At 28.2% G+C, this 20,500-nt stretch overlaps 1 protein-coding gene across 1 annotated transcript; it reads right to left on the reverse strand.

Annotated features, from left to right (window-relative positions):
* Positions 1-515: 515 nt before the first annotated feature.
* Positions 516-16,046, reverse strand: LOC123299862 (putative metabolite transport protein HI_1104). The gene is made up of 8 exons (XM_044882258.1): positions 16,021-16,046; positions 2,897-3,138; positions 2,144-2,407; positions 1,920-2,082; positions 1,647-1,857; positions 1,118-1,396; positions 848-1,045; positions 516-738 (listed from the first exon to the last, which is right to left on the reverse strand). Exons 2-8 carry the CDS (start codon positions 3,124-3,126, stop codon positions 557-559), a joined length of 1,527 nt encoding a protein of 508 aa, XP_044738193.1. The 5' UTR covers positions 3,127-3,138; positions 16,021-16,046; the 3' UTR covers positions 516-556.
* Positions 16,047-20,500: the final 4,454 nt, after the last annotated feature.

Below are 20,500 nucleotides of genomic sequence, written 5' to 3' on the forward strand. Positions count from 1 at the left end.
TTTACTTTTTAGAATACTTTTATAAATATTTTAACAAATTTCTGGTCGATATAAATTTTTAATCCTAAAAAATAAAATTTCTGGTATTTCAACTCATTGTATATAGTTTATTAAAAACGAAATTAACAATTTTTTTGTGGTTTTTCAAAACTTGAATTGTCCAATAACAATTTCATGAAAATCTTCATTCCTGTACATAGATGATTACGCCAAAAATGCCAAATTTTTATCCCAAACCATTAAGCTTAAATCGAAAAAAAATTTTTTATGGGTTTTTGCTGGACAGTACCTTATGTACCTACCCTGTGAGTTAAATACTTCTAATCAACAGACTGTAATAAACCTTATGTCCTCCGTAAATTAAATACTTCCATTAACAGACGATAACTCTAGTCAATAGACGATATTTATTTAAAAAAAATTAATAATTTACAACTTAACAATTTTTACAACTTAACTTTTTCTTATAAAAATATATATCTTAAATAAAAGAACTTAAAAAATTAACATTTTTTTGAATTAATATAATTCAAAAACCGATTATCGATTATTATGGCTATAATTTACTCATATCCAAACCATTTCCATTCACAGAAATTTTTCCATTCGGATGTTCATCTTGCAATGAAAACGTTGTATTATCATATGACACTGGAGATTGAGATGTTTTCATTTCAGGTGTTGGTTCATTTTTCGGTGGTTTCATAAATAACATCATACAAAAGAATAAGATGGCACCTGTAGAATAAAAACAGAAAATTAGTTTTTTAGAAGTTGCCCAGCGAAGCGGGTAGTTTATAGCCAGTAAGAAAATAAAAACTTACGGTTGGCTAATCCTAATACTTACTGACTAAGTAGGCTCCTGCATAAAATATGTATAGAGCCTCACGATATCCCCAAGCTTTTGATACTGGCTCCACAAAAATTGGCAAGTTTCCACCAATATTATTCATGACAAATAAGAATAATCCAATTGTCGTCGATCGTACTTGTAATGGAATAATTTCCACTAAAATTGCAAAAAGAATTCCAAACCACATTTCAGCTGAATAACAGAAAAAAAATCCGAGATAATTGCTTTTCGTCTTTGAAAAATTTTTTTTTATTTTTCACTTACCAAAGAAATAAGAAATACTTAAATTAACCATCGCCCAAAATGGTTCAAATGCTACACTTCCTATGGCTGGTGGAAAGGCTATAAGTTGACTAACAATTAAACATACAACACGTGATCGTATACCTAATTTTCCCACAATTTTATCACTTAGAATACCACCAAATATCACACCAATTCCGCCAATTATTGTAGTTACCATAAATAACCACCATCCTAGATCGTAATCGGGGAAGTATTCACGATAGTAAAGGTCACAGTTGTACGCGAAGCACATTCCACCTGAAAAAAAATTGATTGCCGGTTGAGTACGGTTGTAATCGTGGCATCCAGAAAAGCTTTTATTATAATTTGCAAAGGTTTGTATTGGGCTAAATCTTGCAACAGCAATTTAAAGCAATTACCCTCATTCAGTTTTGATGACAATGTTTGGTTAGCAAAAGGACGTCTTTCTAAATCCGTCTAGATTTTTAGTACAATAAAAGCTCATCCTTTAAAAAGCATTTTTTATTTAAATTTCTTTAGGACTTACCACTGTGGCGTATTGACGCTGCCAAACATAAAAATATCATTCGTGGATCAGTCCAAACCGTCCACATTGTTACATTTTCAGTGGATTTCTTCGTAGATTTATTTTCTTCTTTAACAATTTCAGTACGAGTAGGTTCGTATAACGTTAATGCCACCAAACTTGTCACAATGAATCCTACAAATCCAGCGCCAATATAGCACATTCTCCAACCCTGTAAAATAACATTTATATTACCAACTTCTAAGATTTTGGGACTACTTATTAATTTCTTACCAAATCCCAAATATTCAATTCGGTAACGTAACGTCCGATCGGAAAAGCCATACCATAACCACCATAAATACCCCAATTAAATATTGACATAACTAAAGCACGTTTTTCTTCGGAAAAAATATCTGTCATTATTCCTGTGGCTAATGGATTGCATCCTGATTCCCTAAAAATTACCCAAAAAATTTTACAATATTATTGAATTCAAACAAAAAATAAAAACTTACCCGGCAGCCAAAAACATTCGTAATATCAAGAAATGCCAATAATGTCCAACAAAACCCATTAAAAACGTTGCGGTTGTAAATACTAGCGTGCAAACGGATAACAATCGCACGCGATTAAAACGATCCGCAGCCATACCAATTAATACACCAGCAATTGTATAAACGGTTATATAACTGGGTCCAGCTAAAATTTGATAATCTATTCCTAATCCATTATAATTCCATTCACAATATTTTGTTCCATTATATTCCAATGATAAACATCTAAAAACAGTTTAATTCATTAGCGAAAATCCGAATTACGTGAGAGTTGAATTTATTCTCATAGATTTTGGGGAATAACTTTGTTAAATGTAGCGGAAAAGTTATATATTTTTTCGTACATACAGAGAAAGCTTACTCCAAATTCGTTATGAAAAATAGAATGAGTAACGATTCGAAAATTTTAGAAAATGGAAAAACATTTTCTTTTACGATGAATATTAAATTTTTGATCAAATGTGTCAAATCTTGTTGCTCTAGAGAAATCAGGGTATCCTGGTACATCCGACGTCTTTCTTGGAGTTTGGTACGACGAACTTAAAGTTTTGATGTGTCGGGTAGTTTTATAAAATCACTTTGCATTTGTCTTGTTAGGGGAACGTAAAAGTGGACATTGCGTTTTCCAAAATTTTCTCAAATATTCAATTATGAAGAGTCTGGTATTTTAGGGAAATGTTAATTTTTAAATTTGTAATTAAAAAATTAGCTTACGTTTCTGAATTATTGGCTTTATCACACCGAACTGGTAAATATTTAATTTCGATTGCAGTTGTATTTAACTGACAAGATATATCACCATAATGTAAATCAATAGCCGTGGCCTTCGATGATGCACCAATTAAAAAATGTCCTAATTCGGCTAAAATATACACCGAACATAAAACAGCTAAAATATACGGTGGATATAAGAATGCTAATTTAGCTTTTAATTTGGAAATCATTTTTCATGAATTCTGAAAAAAAAAGAAAAAAAAAACATTCATATCAATTACATTGATTTTTTCCAATATTTATAAAATTAATTGATAAGACCATAACAGACATCGTAAAAAGTGACGGGCGTGAAAAATTTTTTTGGCTTAATCCAAAATTGTACACTAGATTTGTTCCTATATTGTAAAATCACCCAAATTGGGGACGGGTAAACATTGTCGAAAACTGCGACCTTAAATTTTAATATACCAAAATATTTCTATTATTTTTACGCTAGCATGTGTGTAAAAAAAATAATAAATTCACTCTAAATTTGATTAAATTATTCATCAAGTTTAAAAATGAAATCGAATATATAGAATATTTGATTTTCATATCAGTTTATGCAATGCACATTACATAACTAAAATAACATTTGAATAGAAATACAAACAAAATACTATTAAATTTAAATATTAATAGATTTTTTTGTGTTCATAACAGTTTTCTGCGAATTGAGTTTTTTATTTCATCGAAACACCATTCAAAAAATTGTGTATTCTCATGCAGGAAATTTCATTTTCGAATGAATAATGAATATTTCAATATCCTGGTTTTTTGTATTGTTTTTTTTGTTTATTGGAGACCATCACTATAAATAAATTAATAATAAAAACTCTATAATCAAGTTAACAATTACACCGAAAATAAAAATGAAATATTTTTCGATTTTAATCGTTTACCTGGAAATTTTAAAATCCTGTTGCTTCAATTAATTTGTGTTATAAAATTTTTACAGTTTCCATATATATAAGAAGAAACTGAAACGCACAGCTGAAACCGCTTAGTCTAGAAGCATGAAATTTTGTATCTAAAAAGGCATTTTTGAAAATTCATCCCTCCAAAGGATTATATGAGGGCTGAAAGTTTGTATGGAACTGGGTCATTTTTGTTTCAAAACAAAAATTTACTGCATCATGTTTTCATTTTATTCTTTAAGGGAGCGCAGCGGTCTCTATGGTCGAAGGCCGTGTTATTTTCTAAGGAGATGGGAGTAGTAAAGTTAATGTTTAGGGGGCGGGCTGAGTGAGGTCAAGCGGATTGAAGGATGGCACATGGATCTTCAAAGTTGACTTTGTCTATTACGTGAGTAGTATTTAGAGCGGAAAAATTAGGAAAAGTTAGGTTCCCTAAATGAATTAATCAAATTTTATAAGATAACAGCGCTACGTTCGATTAAGTGTCCCTTCCACCTACTATGCTTCCTGCCAATGTTCCAAATTTTTGAATATAATCGGAATCAGCATAATAAACTATTATTGTACTACATTTTGCTAAAGAAAATTCACTAATCTTACGTAGGTCCTTAGCCATAAATTTACTTCAATATCATACTTAAGTAATTAATGAGAACTGATAGACTTTAGACTTTAGTTCCGGAACAAATTTTTTTCCTGAATAATTTATCTCTTATATAACCGATAGAAAAAACATGTTAAGATGCCACACCCACGCTGGTAGGCATAAAAAAAACATACCTACACAAACATAGCTTATCGGAATTTATTAGTAATTCAAAACCTTGAAAATTGCTACACATTAGGGGGTGTGTTCTGATATATCTAGAGAGAACCTGTGTTTATGTCACCTTCAGCAGATACAAGAATATGAAATCGTGTCGATGTAAATTTCATGTAGTACTACAAGCAATAATACTAGTACTTGTAACAACTTGTAACAACTTATCAACAAGTATTTGCCTCCATTTAGAAAATGATTTTCATCGGAATTGAGTATGTAACAGGTAAAAAACTGACAATTGACTGAGTTAATTCTTGAAATACCTTTAATAAAATAAAATAAAGTGTTGAATGTCTGTTCTAGCATTACATTTTTATAAATTAGAAGAGTTTAAGAAACCAACACATTTATGGCGGCGTTTCAGCCACCTTTTATTGGGTTTATTAAGTATTTTTTTGAATTTTTTTTTTTCGGTTTTTGGGAAGGTCTCACAAGATCTCTAGTTGAAGTTATCTGCAATTTTCAACTCCCTATCTTTTGTAGTTTTGAAGAAAATGAACACCAAAGCCTAATGTCCTAAAGTTATTTTTTTTAAAGAAACATTTTGTACATTTAAACTTTCGGCCTATCTCTTTCAGTTGACAAAATGGGTCCTACGAACCAAGATCTTGACCGATCTCGCTCATTTTAACTACTTAAAATACATACTTAAACTCACTTTTTAAGTACTGGCCACGCTAAAAATATCCATAGACGGACAGACAGACAACTGGAAATGGGTGATACTACTGTACGATAATTTTGTTTGTAGCACAATATTTTTAAGCGTTACAAACTTGGGACTAAACTTAATATACCTTGATATACATTTCATATATACAGGGTATACAAATCGTAGAATATTTCATTTTTCCGTTTCATCTTGAGACAATCTTACAATGTTTACAAAATAAAAAATGAAAAACAAATTTTCCAAAAAATTTTTCTTATTAACTTTTCCAATGCTTAATTAGAAGGGTTTGTTCTTACAGAATTTACGGACAATCGAGCAAAGCACGCTTTTTCAAAAATAGTACAATACCTTTCCCCAATGAAACTTGTTTATAATAATAATCTACTCATTATTTTCGGCATAATCAGTTCCAGTTAGAGCTTTCTCTGATAAATCTATACTATTTTTTTGAAGTAATCAAATTTAAAATGAATGACAAATTTTAATAATACAGGAAAAGACCTTGGCATGGCTTACAAAATTCCAAAATAAATGTTTATTCATAAAATTGTAATAATTCTATTTCCTTTTTCAGTTATCCTTAGTATACGATTTTTTTACTCTTAATAATTTTTCAAGTTTTTGGCGAATTTTTATCTGGCGAAAACAATGCCACTAACCAAACTTTTTCCGAATTAAGACTCTCGAAATATCTAAATAACTATGCAAACAATCTTGAACTACATGCGATTTTCAAGATTAATAAATAATTTAGGTTAACAAATGCAAACCAAAAACAATAAATTTGGTTTTTAAAACAATAAAAGTGTTTTTATTTTATAAAATCTGTAAGGTTGGATAAATCACTCATGTAAAAATAGATAATAAATACTTTAATGGCATTGTTATGTCTTTTGTATTAGACATAAACAATGAATTTTAAAACTATTTTATTAAATAATTAGGAAATTAAAATGAATTTTATTTAAAAAAAATAATAATAAAATAAAAATTATTGACATTGAAAATTCATTTTAGTTGTCATGAACACAGGACAGAAAAAGTGAAAGGCTTGAATTATATGAAGATATTTTAAATATTTTTATTTGCTATTTTATCATATTTTTTTGTATTTGTAACAAAGTATAGGCATTAGTTTATACATTCTTGTTAAATATATTGCATATCTTTTGATGTTAAGTAAGCCAAGTAATTGATTTTAACTCACGAGTGGGTAGAATTTTGTAATTGATTTTAAATTAACTTCCTGATGACCTAGGGACTTGAAATTTGGACCATAGCTCAGAAGTATATGACAATGCGATTAACTCTAAAAAGCGGAAAACGTTTTAAATTGTATTCAAACTAGTGAACAAAACAATAAACAATAAAATTGAGCTTGTATCGCCAAAGTGGTAAGGTGCTTGGCATGAATTCAAGGGATCCGTGTTCGACTCCTGTTTTCATTACTATTTTGGATATTTAAAAATATGCATTTTCTTGATGTGCAAGTTCATAGAATATCAAAATAAAACACAACATCGAGTCATTAAAATGAATAATTATTAAGTGTTTATGATAATTTTGACCTTAGACAAACATTAATTTATTAAAATTTTGTGATTTTTAAAAACAAACAAAAATTGCGATGCTTTATTTGAAAACAAGGTCAAAGAAATATTTTGACAACTTTTTTGTCACGTGTAGATATGTCCTTTGATATTACTGAATGAAAAACAGTCTCTTTTTGTATATACAGTCAAAACCGGTTATTATGGCGATGTTAGATAATACAGTCATTATAGTCGACATATGTACATTTTATCCCTTAAGAATAACAGGAGAGCCAGGCCAAAAACAATTCTCTGAATTTACTAAAGCTGATCATTTGAGGTAGAATAGGCGTCAGATATATGCTATCAAATCGGTTATGTTTGCCGTGGTATTACTAAAGCTGAAAAACTGTTATACGGATTACGGTTAATGTGAGAAAAGAGCTGGTCAGTCCGCCCTAATGTATGTACAATAAATAAATAAGATGCAATTCCTTTTTTTAGACTTGAAATTTTTTATGGGTACTTAATTGTATATTTAGTAATAAAATGGTCTGCTAACCATATTATAAAGTTCCGTCAATCAGTAAAAAAAAAATTCATTTTTTATTTTAATGCTTTGTATTTGTATTTTTTTTTTTTTTTTTGGCTGTCTGACGGGAGTTGTTTCACAATATGGTTGGCTGACCCTTTTAATTATAGTTAATATACAATTAAGAACCTCTAAGAAACATTTAAGTTTAAAAAATTAATTGCAGCTTAGTCTTTGCCAAATCGTTATAATATTTCGATTCGTCGTTATAAATAATTATGACTGTATGTGAAATTTTGATTTATAAATAATTAGTTTTATAAATTTCAATGAAAGATTTAATTTGAATTCCTTCATTTAATAAAATGTGAGATATGAAGAACTAATTGGAAAATAAATGAAAATGAATTTATATTTCATATAGAATAAACGTACATTCCGATACGATGTTTGTAACATATATGCTAATGAACTACAAGTATGTTTCATAAGTTGCATAACTTTTGAAATTATTTTCGTAGAAGAATTTAAACTATTACACAAAGATATTGAGTTGCGTGATTTATTAACGTAAAATTGTAATTTTAGTATCACAACATTTATTAGTGAAGCAAGTGTAAAACCATAAAATTTCTAGGATGATAAATGGTTTGGTAATAATGATAATTGAAGTTTTAATTGTGACACAAGTGTTCGATTAATGGAAACCGATTTTCAACGATTTTTTTTTTCTTTAACATAATAATTGGAAATGCTAAGAACATTGCAACTGTCGAAATGGTCGAAAAATAGAAAAACAAAACCTTCGAAAGTCACGAAATTAGACTCGAAACACGGCTAAAACAATAATTCTCAGAAAAAACGTTATTTCTCAAAAGCCCAATGTTAAATATGCTTACTTTTGAAGTCATTTATTTATTTAAATAATCGGGCAACCTCCATAAAATTTTCAAACTTCCCATAAAATAGGCGCGCGAAGATCCTTAATTGTAAGAAATTTGCTTGAAATGATTTATGATAAAGATTATTGAGATAAAATATAAAAAAAAGAACATTCAAATTCACGTGCGCGCAGTCTCCTTAAGTTTATCTTTATAAATTATATTTAATAGATATTTAATTATTATTGAATGTCAAATTAATAAAATCTAATTAATTTATATATAAATATTTTTGTAAAATAATAATTATTACTTATATAATAAAATATTTCATACAAGTATAATAATGATTGAAGACTTTTATGACTGATGAGATTTAACAAGAGAACAATAATATTATGATAAATAAATTTTTTATTTTTATGTTCAAAAAATATAATATTTCATGCATTGTCAGCACCTTGAACTCAAATCACTGATGCGTACACCTATGTTGATTATTTTATATGACAAAAATTTATATAAAACAACAGGACATAAATGCAATGCATGGTCACTATATTGTTTTTACAAGGGTCTATATAATCTGATGGCTCACAAATCATGATTATATACATTTTGTAAACTACTGTGTGAAAAATTTTATTGCTTTATGAACTTTTTGAGTGTCGTAGCTTTAAAACGAGAACCAAATAAACCATTTGATATTGATAAATTTGTGTGCTTAAATTATTCCAGGCTGTCTGGAAACACCTGTACTGCAAGAATAATGAATAGTTTTCAATTCGATATAAATTGTTTTAATATATAAAACCCTCAGAGATTTGCAGATTATGATCAAATTTTTTTTTTTTGTGACCCTTCTTGTGGCAGAACACCTTTTTAGTATTTATAAAAATTGCCTTGTTAATTTTGAAAATCAGATCCTTTTTTTGAGTTTTTGCTATTTACAGCTCTTCTACTTATTGTTTTTTCATTATAGAATACAATTAATATATAGTGCTGAAGTTATGGCTGTTTTGGAAGACGTTGACTGAACTTCGGTTTTAGCCGCATGAAAACTTCAAAATTTTCTCTTATTTCGATCAAATCTGATAAAAGAAAACTTGAGGGGGCAGAGGAAGACGTACGGTTTTTTTGTGAACCGAATAGTTAAGACAGTAATTGATAGCAAAAAAACTAGCTTTTTGTGCGTTCATTCAATTTGATTTTTTAATCAATAACAATTTACTAATTTTAAGTGTTCACCTATCGATTACGAGTTATGGAGTAGAGTGAACTTTTCATTGAGCTTGTAAACCTACATCAAGTTTAATGTCTGCGTAAGATATTAAATATTTTTCGCTTGAAGCATTTTTATCGATAAAAGATATATCATATTTCGTTACGGTACTTCATAATGCATACGACATAACTTTCATCACTTTGCTTTCAAGGAAATATACATAATAATAAAGAAAAAGAGTCTCAAAATAAATGCTTTTTACTTTTTACTCAAAGAAACACTGGTATCGAATAATTTTTACGAGCCATAGAATACATCTGCTATCGTCATATTCTTTTGTGAATAGGTATAACTGTTAATGAATGTATTATTATTACACATAGTTCACGGTAAAAAAAGATTTTGACTTGAATTAACATTATAAAGTAATTTAAGTAATATTATATTACGAAACTTAATATACCTATAAATGATATTATACTTAAGTTATATAATCGATTGCATTAATTATGTAGGTATATTCAATTACTTTGTTTACAATATTCCAAGGTAAAATAGTTCTGTTATTTACTATTAAAAATTCAAATATTTTTATTTATTATTGCCACCTGCTCGGAACTTATCCGACAGTGACTGGCTTAGAAGGTTTTGCCGGGTGGCCGAGCTTTTGAAAATTTTACCGGGCCATCGCGTTATCCGAGTCGAAAAACTAAAATTAACATTGTGATTGCTGAATCGCCACCACGATGGATTTGACCTCAGCAATTAGAGGAGTGAGCATTTCTTTTGTTCATGATTTTAGTGTTTACAGGACTTTTCAGGCTTCTTTCTGTAAACCCTCCCTCCAACACACCTACATAATGTGCCGGACGAGAGACCTGACCGAGGTACGTGGCAACCCTCAAGTAATGTCGAATTGTACAGGGGCAAAAGTTACATCAAAAGTAACGGCAATTTGTATTTTGGGATAACCAAGTATCCTTACGTTAGTTTGCAAATTAGAGCATCATTGATTGGAGCACGCTAGACTAAAATCCTCAAGGAGTGATGAAGAGTCGACAACTCAAGAAAACACAAAGGAGTATATGTGGAAAAAGAACTGAAAGAAGTAGGATAATCATAGAACGAAGCAAAACTCAAGTTAGCTATATTCTTCAAGAGGAACTAATGACCATGATGGTGCCCTTAGAAAAACAAATTAAACTTCTTTGAAGTAATTCGCAGAAACAAAGAACATTTTAAAAGCATTACACATGAGAGTGACCTGTTATTAAAACTGGATCCGTGTATGATAAATTTCATGGCCTTACTCCCAAAAATTACTGCTTAGTTATCTTAAAATTATTTAAATAATTTTTCAAGAATTATCGTAAAAAATGATGCATATAAAAATCAAGGTTACAAATATGAAGAAATGTGAGTAAAAACATTGTAAGAAAGAATTTTATTACCTAAAATTGTTTACAGAATATAAATAAATATTTACATGTGTGTATAGTCAAACGCTATCAAGATGATTATTTTTTAAACAGCTTTGAATTCGATTTACCATTAATCTGAATTTTTCGGTTAATATCAGCCAAATTGAAATTTTTATAATAAGCAAAATTGTAGATAATAATGTTTACTTTTTTAACCCCCGAAGAAAAAAGTTGTGTTATAAATTTAACCGCTATGTGTGTCTGTCTGTCTGTGGCATCGTAGCGATAGATAATTTAATAAGGAGTTTTCTTAGCTATATATATTAGTTGTACCGTACCCGGAACAACTGAAAAATAGGCGATGAACCTCAAAATTAAAAATAAATTGATCTAAAAAGCTAAAGAATATTTAATGTGCGAAATATTTGACGCATGTGAGGAAAACGTGAGCAAATCTCTCATCACGCAACTAAAGATTATCGAACGATTGAAGAGAGTGCTGACGAGTTAACTTTTAAAATAAAACAAATGAAAACAAAAAATTGACTGAGTTAATTGTTCATTTAACTTGTATAGACAGAGATGATGTATAGAAAGATATCCATTCTTAGGTAGCCACACACACATAACTAATATTTTCATACAATACATACCACATTTGCAGTGATGCTTACGAAAAATATTTCAAACAAAAGTTGTAAACTTATCTACTTATTAAACGGTTTACAGGCCCAAAACTCAACTCGACCTAACTTTTTACGCCCTAAGCAGTCCACAGACATACAGACTGACGGACAGATGAAAATTGACTAATTAGGTGATTATATGAATACCCGTACCAATATTTTGTTCGTAGCATCAATAATTTTAAGTGTTACAAACTTGAGACTAAATTTAGTATACCTTGATATATTTCTTATATACATGGTATAATAATAACCAGCGCATTACTGTGTAAGAAACAATAAAAATAACGTTACCTTGTGAAGTAAAAAAAACAAATCATTCAATTATATAATAGATAAATTAGAATAATATTATAAAAAATTAATATATTAATTATAATTTTATTCAATGACAATCAAATAAAAATATGAGATTATTTTTTATTATTATTTTGATTTATCAATTTATTATTTCCCAAGAGTATAATATATTCTTTATATGTATGATTTTTTTTGTCTGTAATTCCAAAAATAGATTGATCAATCATCATCTGATATGACCATAAAGAATAACCATACAAACAAAAGAAAAAATCAAATGTTTTTGTTTTTAATTAATGAAGTGCGATGATTAACTTGATATTATTTATTAGATTATAGAGTTTGAAAGGATTTAAGTATGCAAAGATATGAGGAACGAGATATGCTGATTGATTTGACCGGATATCTGAGACCTTCAGGAACCCATAAACCAATGTTACCTTGATGAAAATTGTCGCAGATATCACCAACATTTCTAAGGGTGCGTAGTAAAACAACATATATTTGTTTATGGACACACGTTTAAAAACTATATACATTCGATTTTGATGATGAATTATGTTATAACTTGACAATATAAGACGAAAAGGAAGGATAAAATTTTTCAATATCTGGAGTAATTTTCAAAATATCGAAAATTGATTTTTTTTTAAAATTATTTAGCTTTTGATATTTCGAAAAACAAAGCGCGCAAATATCGAAAAATAAAGTTATAACCAAATTCATGATCAAGGTTTAAAATAAGGTACAAATAATTTCAACCACTAGTCTACACTTGCCTGGGCACTCGTGCTACTACTTAATGTGACAGTTAATTTATTTTTCTGAATAATCAAGGAAGGGGAGTAATCATGTAAGTCTCATGATGTAGAATAAACTGTAAAAATCACTTGTCCGTGGGATTACCCGCAAGTACAACCGATGGAGAAGATTCAAGGTACATCATAGTGTGATCCATGGTACATGGTATAATATAAATACATATTTTTATCCATAACTGTTGAATTGTAGTCAAAAGGTTCAAAACACATTATAATAGGGGGTAATCATGATATCGAATTGGGCATTTAACCCATTAAAATGTAAAACTATACTTTATACCATGACAAACTTTGAAAGTGAAATTAAAATTGATTAAAAACCAACTTTTCTATTCGTGAAGTGAGAATTCTTCATCTTAAATGATAAAAAGAATTTAGTTCGATTCCCTATTTTGGTACAGGACCCTATTCATAAAATATGATATACCCTAATATTGATAAATGATCTTATTATATTATGTTATATAACAGAATAATCACATGTTTTCATAGGTAGGAGTTTTAATACACGATTTTTTGCATATTTTTTTTTCTTTTCTAGCTTGAAGCTAATTACATTCGCATATTTTTTTTTTAAATTTAATACATCTATATAAAAATAATAATTATCTAATAGTTTTTTAATTATATACAATGTAAGGTTTAATAAGATCACAAATATCCGTATTATAACTGAACTGAATCAATGAAACATTCACGTGATTTTGAATGAATAATCCTTACAAACGGATAATTATTATTCAAAAAAATTAAGTCATTCAAATTTTTGAATTAGCTTTTCTTAAAATTTTTAGACAAAACAGGTTTCGTTGTAATTAAATAACATAAGATACAAATTATTTTAAAATATACAGCGTGTCAATGAAATTAGGTTTCTTAGATAAATTATGTTAAAATTATAAATAATAATTTTAGTTTCAAACTAGTGCCACCCTCTTTTTTATTAACTTCCCAGTATAGGGAAGTTATTGTAATAGGTTTTCGATTTTCAAAATTGAACACAAACACATATACTTCTTTTTTGAATTTCCTGATCGATATCTCGCGACAAAAAATGATATCGACTTCATTGTCATGATATTAACGGCAATATGATCCGGAAAGTTCATAATATTTGGTCGATTCGTTTTGGAGAAGATGGACACTAAAGTTTTGTTTGTTTTGCTTTTTTTGTTTTTTTTTCCAAATATTGGCACTTTTAAAATCTTCGAAATTATTGTTAACCTAATAAAATTTTGAAAAAGGCATGTAATATTGCCATTCTAAAATTTTGAAATTTCATTTCGTGTTAAGAAATATAAGTTTCATATCCAGGAAGATTAACATCGTCCGTCCTTTCTAATTGATATTTAGTTGCTTATTAATGGCTTAAGTACATTTTGGTACTTTCTATTTTTAACAAAAAAATATATAGAAATTAGCCTACCTATATCTAACTAAAAAAAAAGGTTTCATTAACACACTGTATACTGTTTTATATATAATATGCAAATAATTATGCACTTAAGCATACATTATATTTGCTATGCAGTTCAAAAATGGTCTCTATTTTGCTCTCATTTTATTAACAAGTAAAATTTACAAAATTTAAAAAGCCCCCGAGCAAATTTTTTAGTACGGAACCCTAAACTCGTACTTGAAACGTATCAAATAACACTCTCTATTAAATTTCATTTTTCCTTATTATTTGATATCTCCTTATTAGATGATTTTATGAACACATATACCAAGAAACTTGAGACTAAACTTAGTATACCTTGATAAATTTATTATATACATGGTATAATGATGAAATTTCTATTTTTAACATAGTTTTAAACACCCAACATGATTTTTAAATTTATTGGACAAATTTTAATTTGATATTGAAAAATCGTGACTAAAATTTTTTTAACTTAAATCCGGCATACACAATGTAAAGATTACATACACAAAAAATTCCTTTGTTTGTTTTATAACACGTGTTTATGTCTAATAAATAAAGATTATATAACGATTAAAGATTTCCTTGATTAAATTGAACTGATTAAGGGCTTCTCGCATGAGTGCAACCAATTTTTATCTTCAATTTGTTAAATAAACAATAAATATATGCAAATAACCGAGGAAACCTACTGGTTGCAGCCAAAAATTTGCATCTGCATGAAGAGACGCTCAGAAATGGAACGTTGTTGGTAAAGCTCGAAAAAATCAGACCTACAGCTTTCTTATTATGTTAATTATCGAGAGAGATCGTGAACCTCAAACGAGACGAAAATTCTATGACTCTTTTTGTCTTCTAATTGGAAGATTTAATTGGAAGTAAGTTCAATTGTAAAGAAAAAAAGAGCTTTTTATCATGTTTCGGTTGTCAAAATGGAAATCAAATTTTTCGGTTTTAAAACCCCGAACTAAAAAAAGGGGTATTATATGTTTTACCGCTATGTGTGAGTGTTTGTCTGCCTGTCTGCCTGTCAGTGGCATCGTAGCGCCTAAGCAGATGAACCGATTTGGATTTTTTTTGTTTCGTTTGAAAGAAAATTTATTGCTAAAAACTGAAAAATGGGCGATGATCTTCAAAATCGGCTCAATTTGGAAAAGGCTTTAAAGAAAAAGATAATTTAACTGAGAGTGTTCTTAGATATGTTTGAAAGTGCGAGTTTAGGGTTCCATCAACGAAAAATTTGTCGCGGTCTGTATAAATATTGTAAATTTCACTTGTATTACATGATTGTCAACAATAGCAAAACAGTTGAAACAGATGGCAGTCCCAAATTTTCGGTCTTGCATTTTTTAAACAGATAAAAGTTCTAAAAAATCGAGACAAGCAAATGCTCAAATCTCAATTTTCTTTTTAACCAAGCTTATTTTAATCTCTTTACTTTTTACCTTTTTAAATCCCCAGACGGAGATAATTAAAGCATAATCTATGTTTTATAACTTTGTTAATGCTAAATATTTTCAATTTCATTTAAATTATTACACATGAGAAAATAAAAATTGAATTATATTTAAATTAAAGATGATAATTAAATTTTAACAAATTAAATTAATTATTTCCCAAAAATAAAATTACATTTTTTTTAAATAATTAAACTTATTTTCAAAAAATGGAATTTTTTCTTCAAAAACAAAATTTCCCACGCTATTATTTAAAATAAATTTTTAATAAAATAAATTTTTTTTAAAATTACCAAAAATTATTCACAATTACAAACGGATGAAAAAATGTTCTCAAAAAAACTTTAATAAATTCAGATGGATGACGAAAATCAAAATTAATTTTACTCACTTTTTAATTACACAAAATCTCAAAACAAAAATAATTAAAATAAAAACCACAAAACACTTTAAAAAAATAATTTCTTTTGTTTTAATATTTTAATAATCACATTTCTATTGTGACATATTAAAAATATTTCTGATTATATTATATAGGACCCTAATATTTAAATATAAAGGTCCAACCAGATCGATGGATCAACGTTAAATGAACTAAAATTTATTAAAAGAAATCAATATATAAATAGTAAAAATAGAGAAAAAATTATAATTATTATTAGAATAAGAAAATTTTATTAAAAAATATTATTAATTTGAGACCTTTTAAAAATTGTTAAAAAAAAAAATTTATCATCTTGGGAATTACTATACTACTAAAATAGACAAAGAGAAAATATATTAACGTTATAAGTAATAAAAGAATTCAGATATATATTTAATGTTATTTAAAATAATAAAATTACAATCCAAACTGATTTCGGTCAAATTTTATGGTAATTATGGTCAAAGCTAGTAGGAGCGTATTATAGAAACATTGCAGGCACCAAGTTTCGAAGTCATTCCTTTTACCTTTTCGTGTGTACTTCATCCGCAGATATATTTTACCAAATTATTAACAAAAAAATTTACCAAATCTTAATATTCATTCCTGAAAATCCAAATTCCAGAAAACTTTGATATGTATGGGTAATATGTGCTTTTTCAGTTTATACTATGGCCCACAAATAAATACAAAGTTATTCACGTGAAATGACATGGAAGATTACGGCTAAGCCGCTTGATCTTAAGAAAATTTTCTTTCTGATATAGATAGAAGATTATTGGCTGTGTACGCTTTTAAATAGAGCATCCTGTATATTATTTTCAGATTCTACGATCAAAATAAAAGTTAGTTTCATCAACCTTTACCTGCTTTAAACTTCACGGTTTTCGAAATATTCTGTATTTTCAGAGGGTTGTTCTAAAATTATGACAAAAAAATTACAAGGTTTAAACGACAATAACTTGCTTAACTTAAATAGAAACACGTCCTGATTTTTATGTCAGCAGCAAATGTAAAATGTAATTCTTTATCAAATACCATTAACTCACCTACAGCTAACTGTTTACGTTTTCGTGGAAAAAGCACATTTTCAGAATGCGAATTGATTTTAACACATTTTTTTAATTCAGTATAAGGAAAATCATTTACCAATTGAAAAACTTTTGCCTTATAAAAGGACTCAGATAATCAGTTTAAACTGAGTTTCAACTGACGTTGAATAAATAGATCGATATTAAGAAATCATAGTAATTTAAAACGATACTGTTCTAAAGTATGAAGTATTTAAATTTAAGCTTTGTTTTGAATGCCTTATTGACTGTCTTTAGTTTGCTTAAAATAATCGTACCTATTGCATTTATAATGTCAGACTTTACCAGAACTGGCAATACGATTATTGTTAAAGGAAAAGAAATATTACATTGATGGTCCAAATTCGGTCTCTGAATATTTCTCTAAGCATACTTAAAATTATTTAAGTACATAATTAATAAAAACGCATGCAATAATATTAGTTTTAAAAAAAGTGTAGGTAGTATGGATGGGTAACTGCTGAAGTGAGGAGAGAAATTAAAATTTTACAGAAACATGAATCCTCCAATTAAAACCGACTATATTATTTTACGTATAGAGTAAAAATTAAAAATTTTAATTTTGTGTGTGTTGATTGTTTTATTATTATTATTATTATTATTATTATTTTTAAATAAAAATTTGTTCACTACATGTGGGGTAATGAGTCACGACTGTTATATAATATCAATGAACTAACATCTCAAAAATTATCTTAATTATCGATTTTAATTAATCGAATTAATCTTTTCTTTGTTTTTATGTATGTAAAGTTATATAAATTCATTTGAATTGTAGTTCTTCAATCTTTAGCTTCTCCGAAGAAGCTTAAAGCTCTATGAAGCTGATTTCTTCAGAACTGTAATTCGGAAAATAGCTAGTGCCATAGTTTTTTATAAGTTCAAATTATAATGAAATGAAATAGTTTTCTTATTGAATATTAAAAAATTTAAGGGACGAATAATTTGAGGATATTGTCTGGTCTGTTTATTTTAAGATGTTGTTTAAGGAATTGCGAGCGCCAGAGCAATTTTGGATAAAAAGCTTTATTTTTTTTTATATGAAGTTGAACTAAGTCTAATTAAATTCTGAAAATTTTAGGGGGATTGCCTGATTATATAAAAATTTAATGACTTCAAAAGCAGGCATATTAAACATTGGTTTTGTGGGAAAACAGTAGATGGATGTTTTCATAGATTTCTCCAAAATTAGTCAGTGAAAATAAAAATAAAAACTATTTAAATGAAAGTTAAAACTTTAATAAATTATGGAAAAAAAAAACCCGTTGTGTCCGACTAATTAAGGATGTATGAGCACGGTAGTGGGGATAAAAAATCTATATTTTATCAATTTTGATGGTGAAATACGTTATAACTTGACAATATAAGACGAAAAATAAGAATACAATTTTTCGATATCTGGAGTAATTTTCGAAATATCGAAAATTTTGTTTAATTATTTAGCTTTCAATATTTCGAAAACCAAGATAAATATCGAAAAGTTGTACTCTTATTTTTCGTCTACATTCATGAAGCTATAATAGCAAAATTGATCATAAAAGTTGAAAATAAGGTACAAATATTTTCAACCATATAAGTCTAAACTTGCTTTGGCGTTTGTACTACCTTGAAAGTACTTTTTTTATGAAAATGATAAACCATTCTGTTCCCAATTGATCCCCAAATGAATATTTCTTAACAGAAGTAATTACTTTTTTTTGCAGTATGCATTATTTCTTAAAAAAAACCAACCCATCTCCCATGAGATTTTAACATATATACGCACCTATAGGTATAATATTTAACACAACAAATTATCATAACAACTTTGATACCCAAGGGAATATGCATGCTTTTCAATGCTCTTAAAATGGAATAACTAAATATGGATAAACGACCTTAAATTTCAATTTAATTTATTGAAAAACGGAAATAAAATTTGCACAAAAACGTTACTTTATTCTTGAACATTTGTTTAATCCTTCAAAAAATACCACGTGGTTGGCATTCTCAAATCCTTTATTAATCAAGATTGCAGGTTGTTGGATTTTAATTTTTTCCAATTTTCTCGTCTCTATCTCGAGGGAGGGCTTCGAATGAGGAATAATAAGCGAAGTTTTCACGTGGCTATCATAAAAGTGATCCAAATTCAGTTTCCAAACGTTTTTTGTTTTTTTAATTTAGGATTATATTGCGTGTTTCATTGCTAGAGTCATGTACGCAGTATCAGCGGGTTAATTTTTTCGGACTGACAGCAATAAGTTGGGCTAAGATAGAAGATATTTGTTTTTCATTTTATCACATTGATTATATAAATCATTTAGTCGGAAACAAAATTGAATTGTGATTTTAAAATAAAAAGGTCTATTTAAATCATGTCGGGTTCTTGGCTCAGACTGTTTCCAATTCTTCTAATCCAGCGGTTTGGCAATATTTACAAAAATATCCTTTTTCTTTCAAAGTTCAACCACTCTGTATCGACAAAAGAACGCTTTGCCAGTTTATAAAATTTTTCATTATTTTAGCGTTATCTCGGTTCTTTATTTGACCAAGTCCTGTTGTTATAGCTTGGACTAGGTACTCTGTTCAAAGACAGCTTCTTAATTGTGAATTTTACTAGCTTCTCAATTGTTTTGAAGTCGTTCTAATAACTTTAAATTTTTTCTTTGGTGCCTTCATTGAATTATAAATGGAAATGACTTTGAATTTTAACACAACATTGATTAGCTTTTTAACATGTTTAGTTTAAATTGATTTTCAATTGAACAAATTAAACTATATGCATTTAATTAAATAAGTACATACTCCTGTAGCCATCTATTTGACTTTGGCTGTCTTTTTTACATAGGTAGGTACTCTATTAATAGATACCTTTATTTTTGGCTGCTTCATAAATTGGGAGATTGATTGGTCAACCAGAATCTCTCCTAAATGCAGCCATTTTTGGTGAAAGCGCATTGCCAGATAGGACCTCAAAAGTTCACTCAAAGCACTCGATATTAGCAATAATAATGCATTTCCAAATGTCTCGCGTTCTGGCAGTTTTACCTGTGACAATAATGACGAATGAACGGTACTTTTTAATTTGGCATCATCTCAAAATATATCCTAGATCGGCAATGTTTGAAGATCGAGTTTTTTGTTTTTATTCAAAAGTGGAAAGAAATAATTTTTCCGATAACCTCTCAGTCGCCAAAGTGGGTGGGAAATTTAAAACTTGAATAGACAGGGTTAACGAACACATTCCATCAATTAATTACATGAAAAATTGATTCTGAAGAAAAATGAAACGCTATTTCTTGGAAAAACTTTTTAATCTGCTTTTTGTATTTTTAAATTTGTTTGCACTTTGATACATTGAATAATATTTAAAATAT

This window comes from Chrysoperla carnea, chromosome 5 (assembly GCF_905475395.1).
Source record: "Chrysoperla carnea chromosome 5, inChrCarn1.1, whole genome shotgun sequence".
In the NCBI taxonomy this organism is placed as follows: domain Eukaryota; kingdom Metazoa; phylum Arthropoda; class Insecta; order Neuroptera; family Chrysopidae; genus Chrysoperla; species Chrysoperla carnea.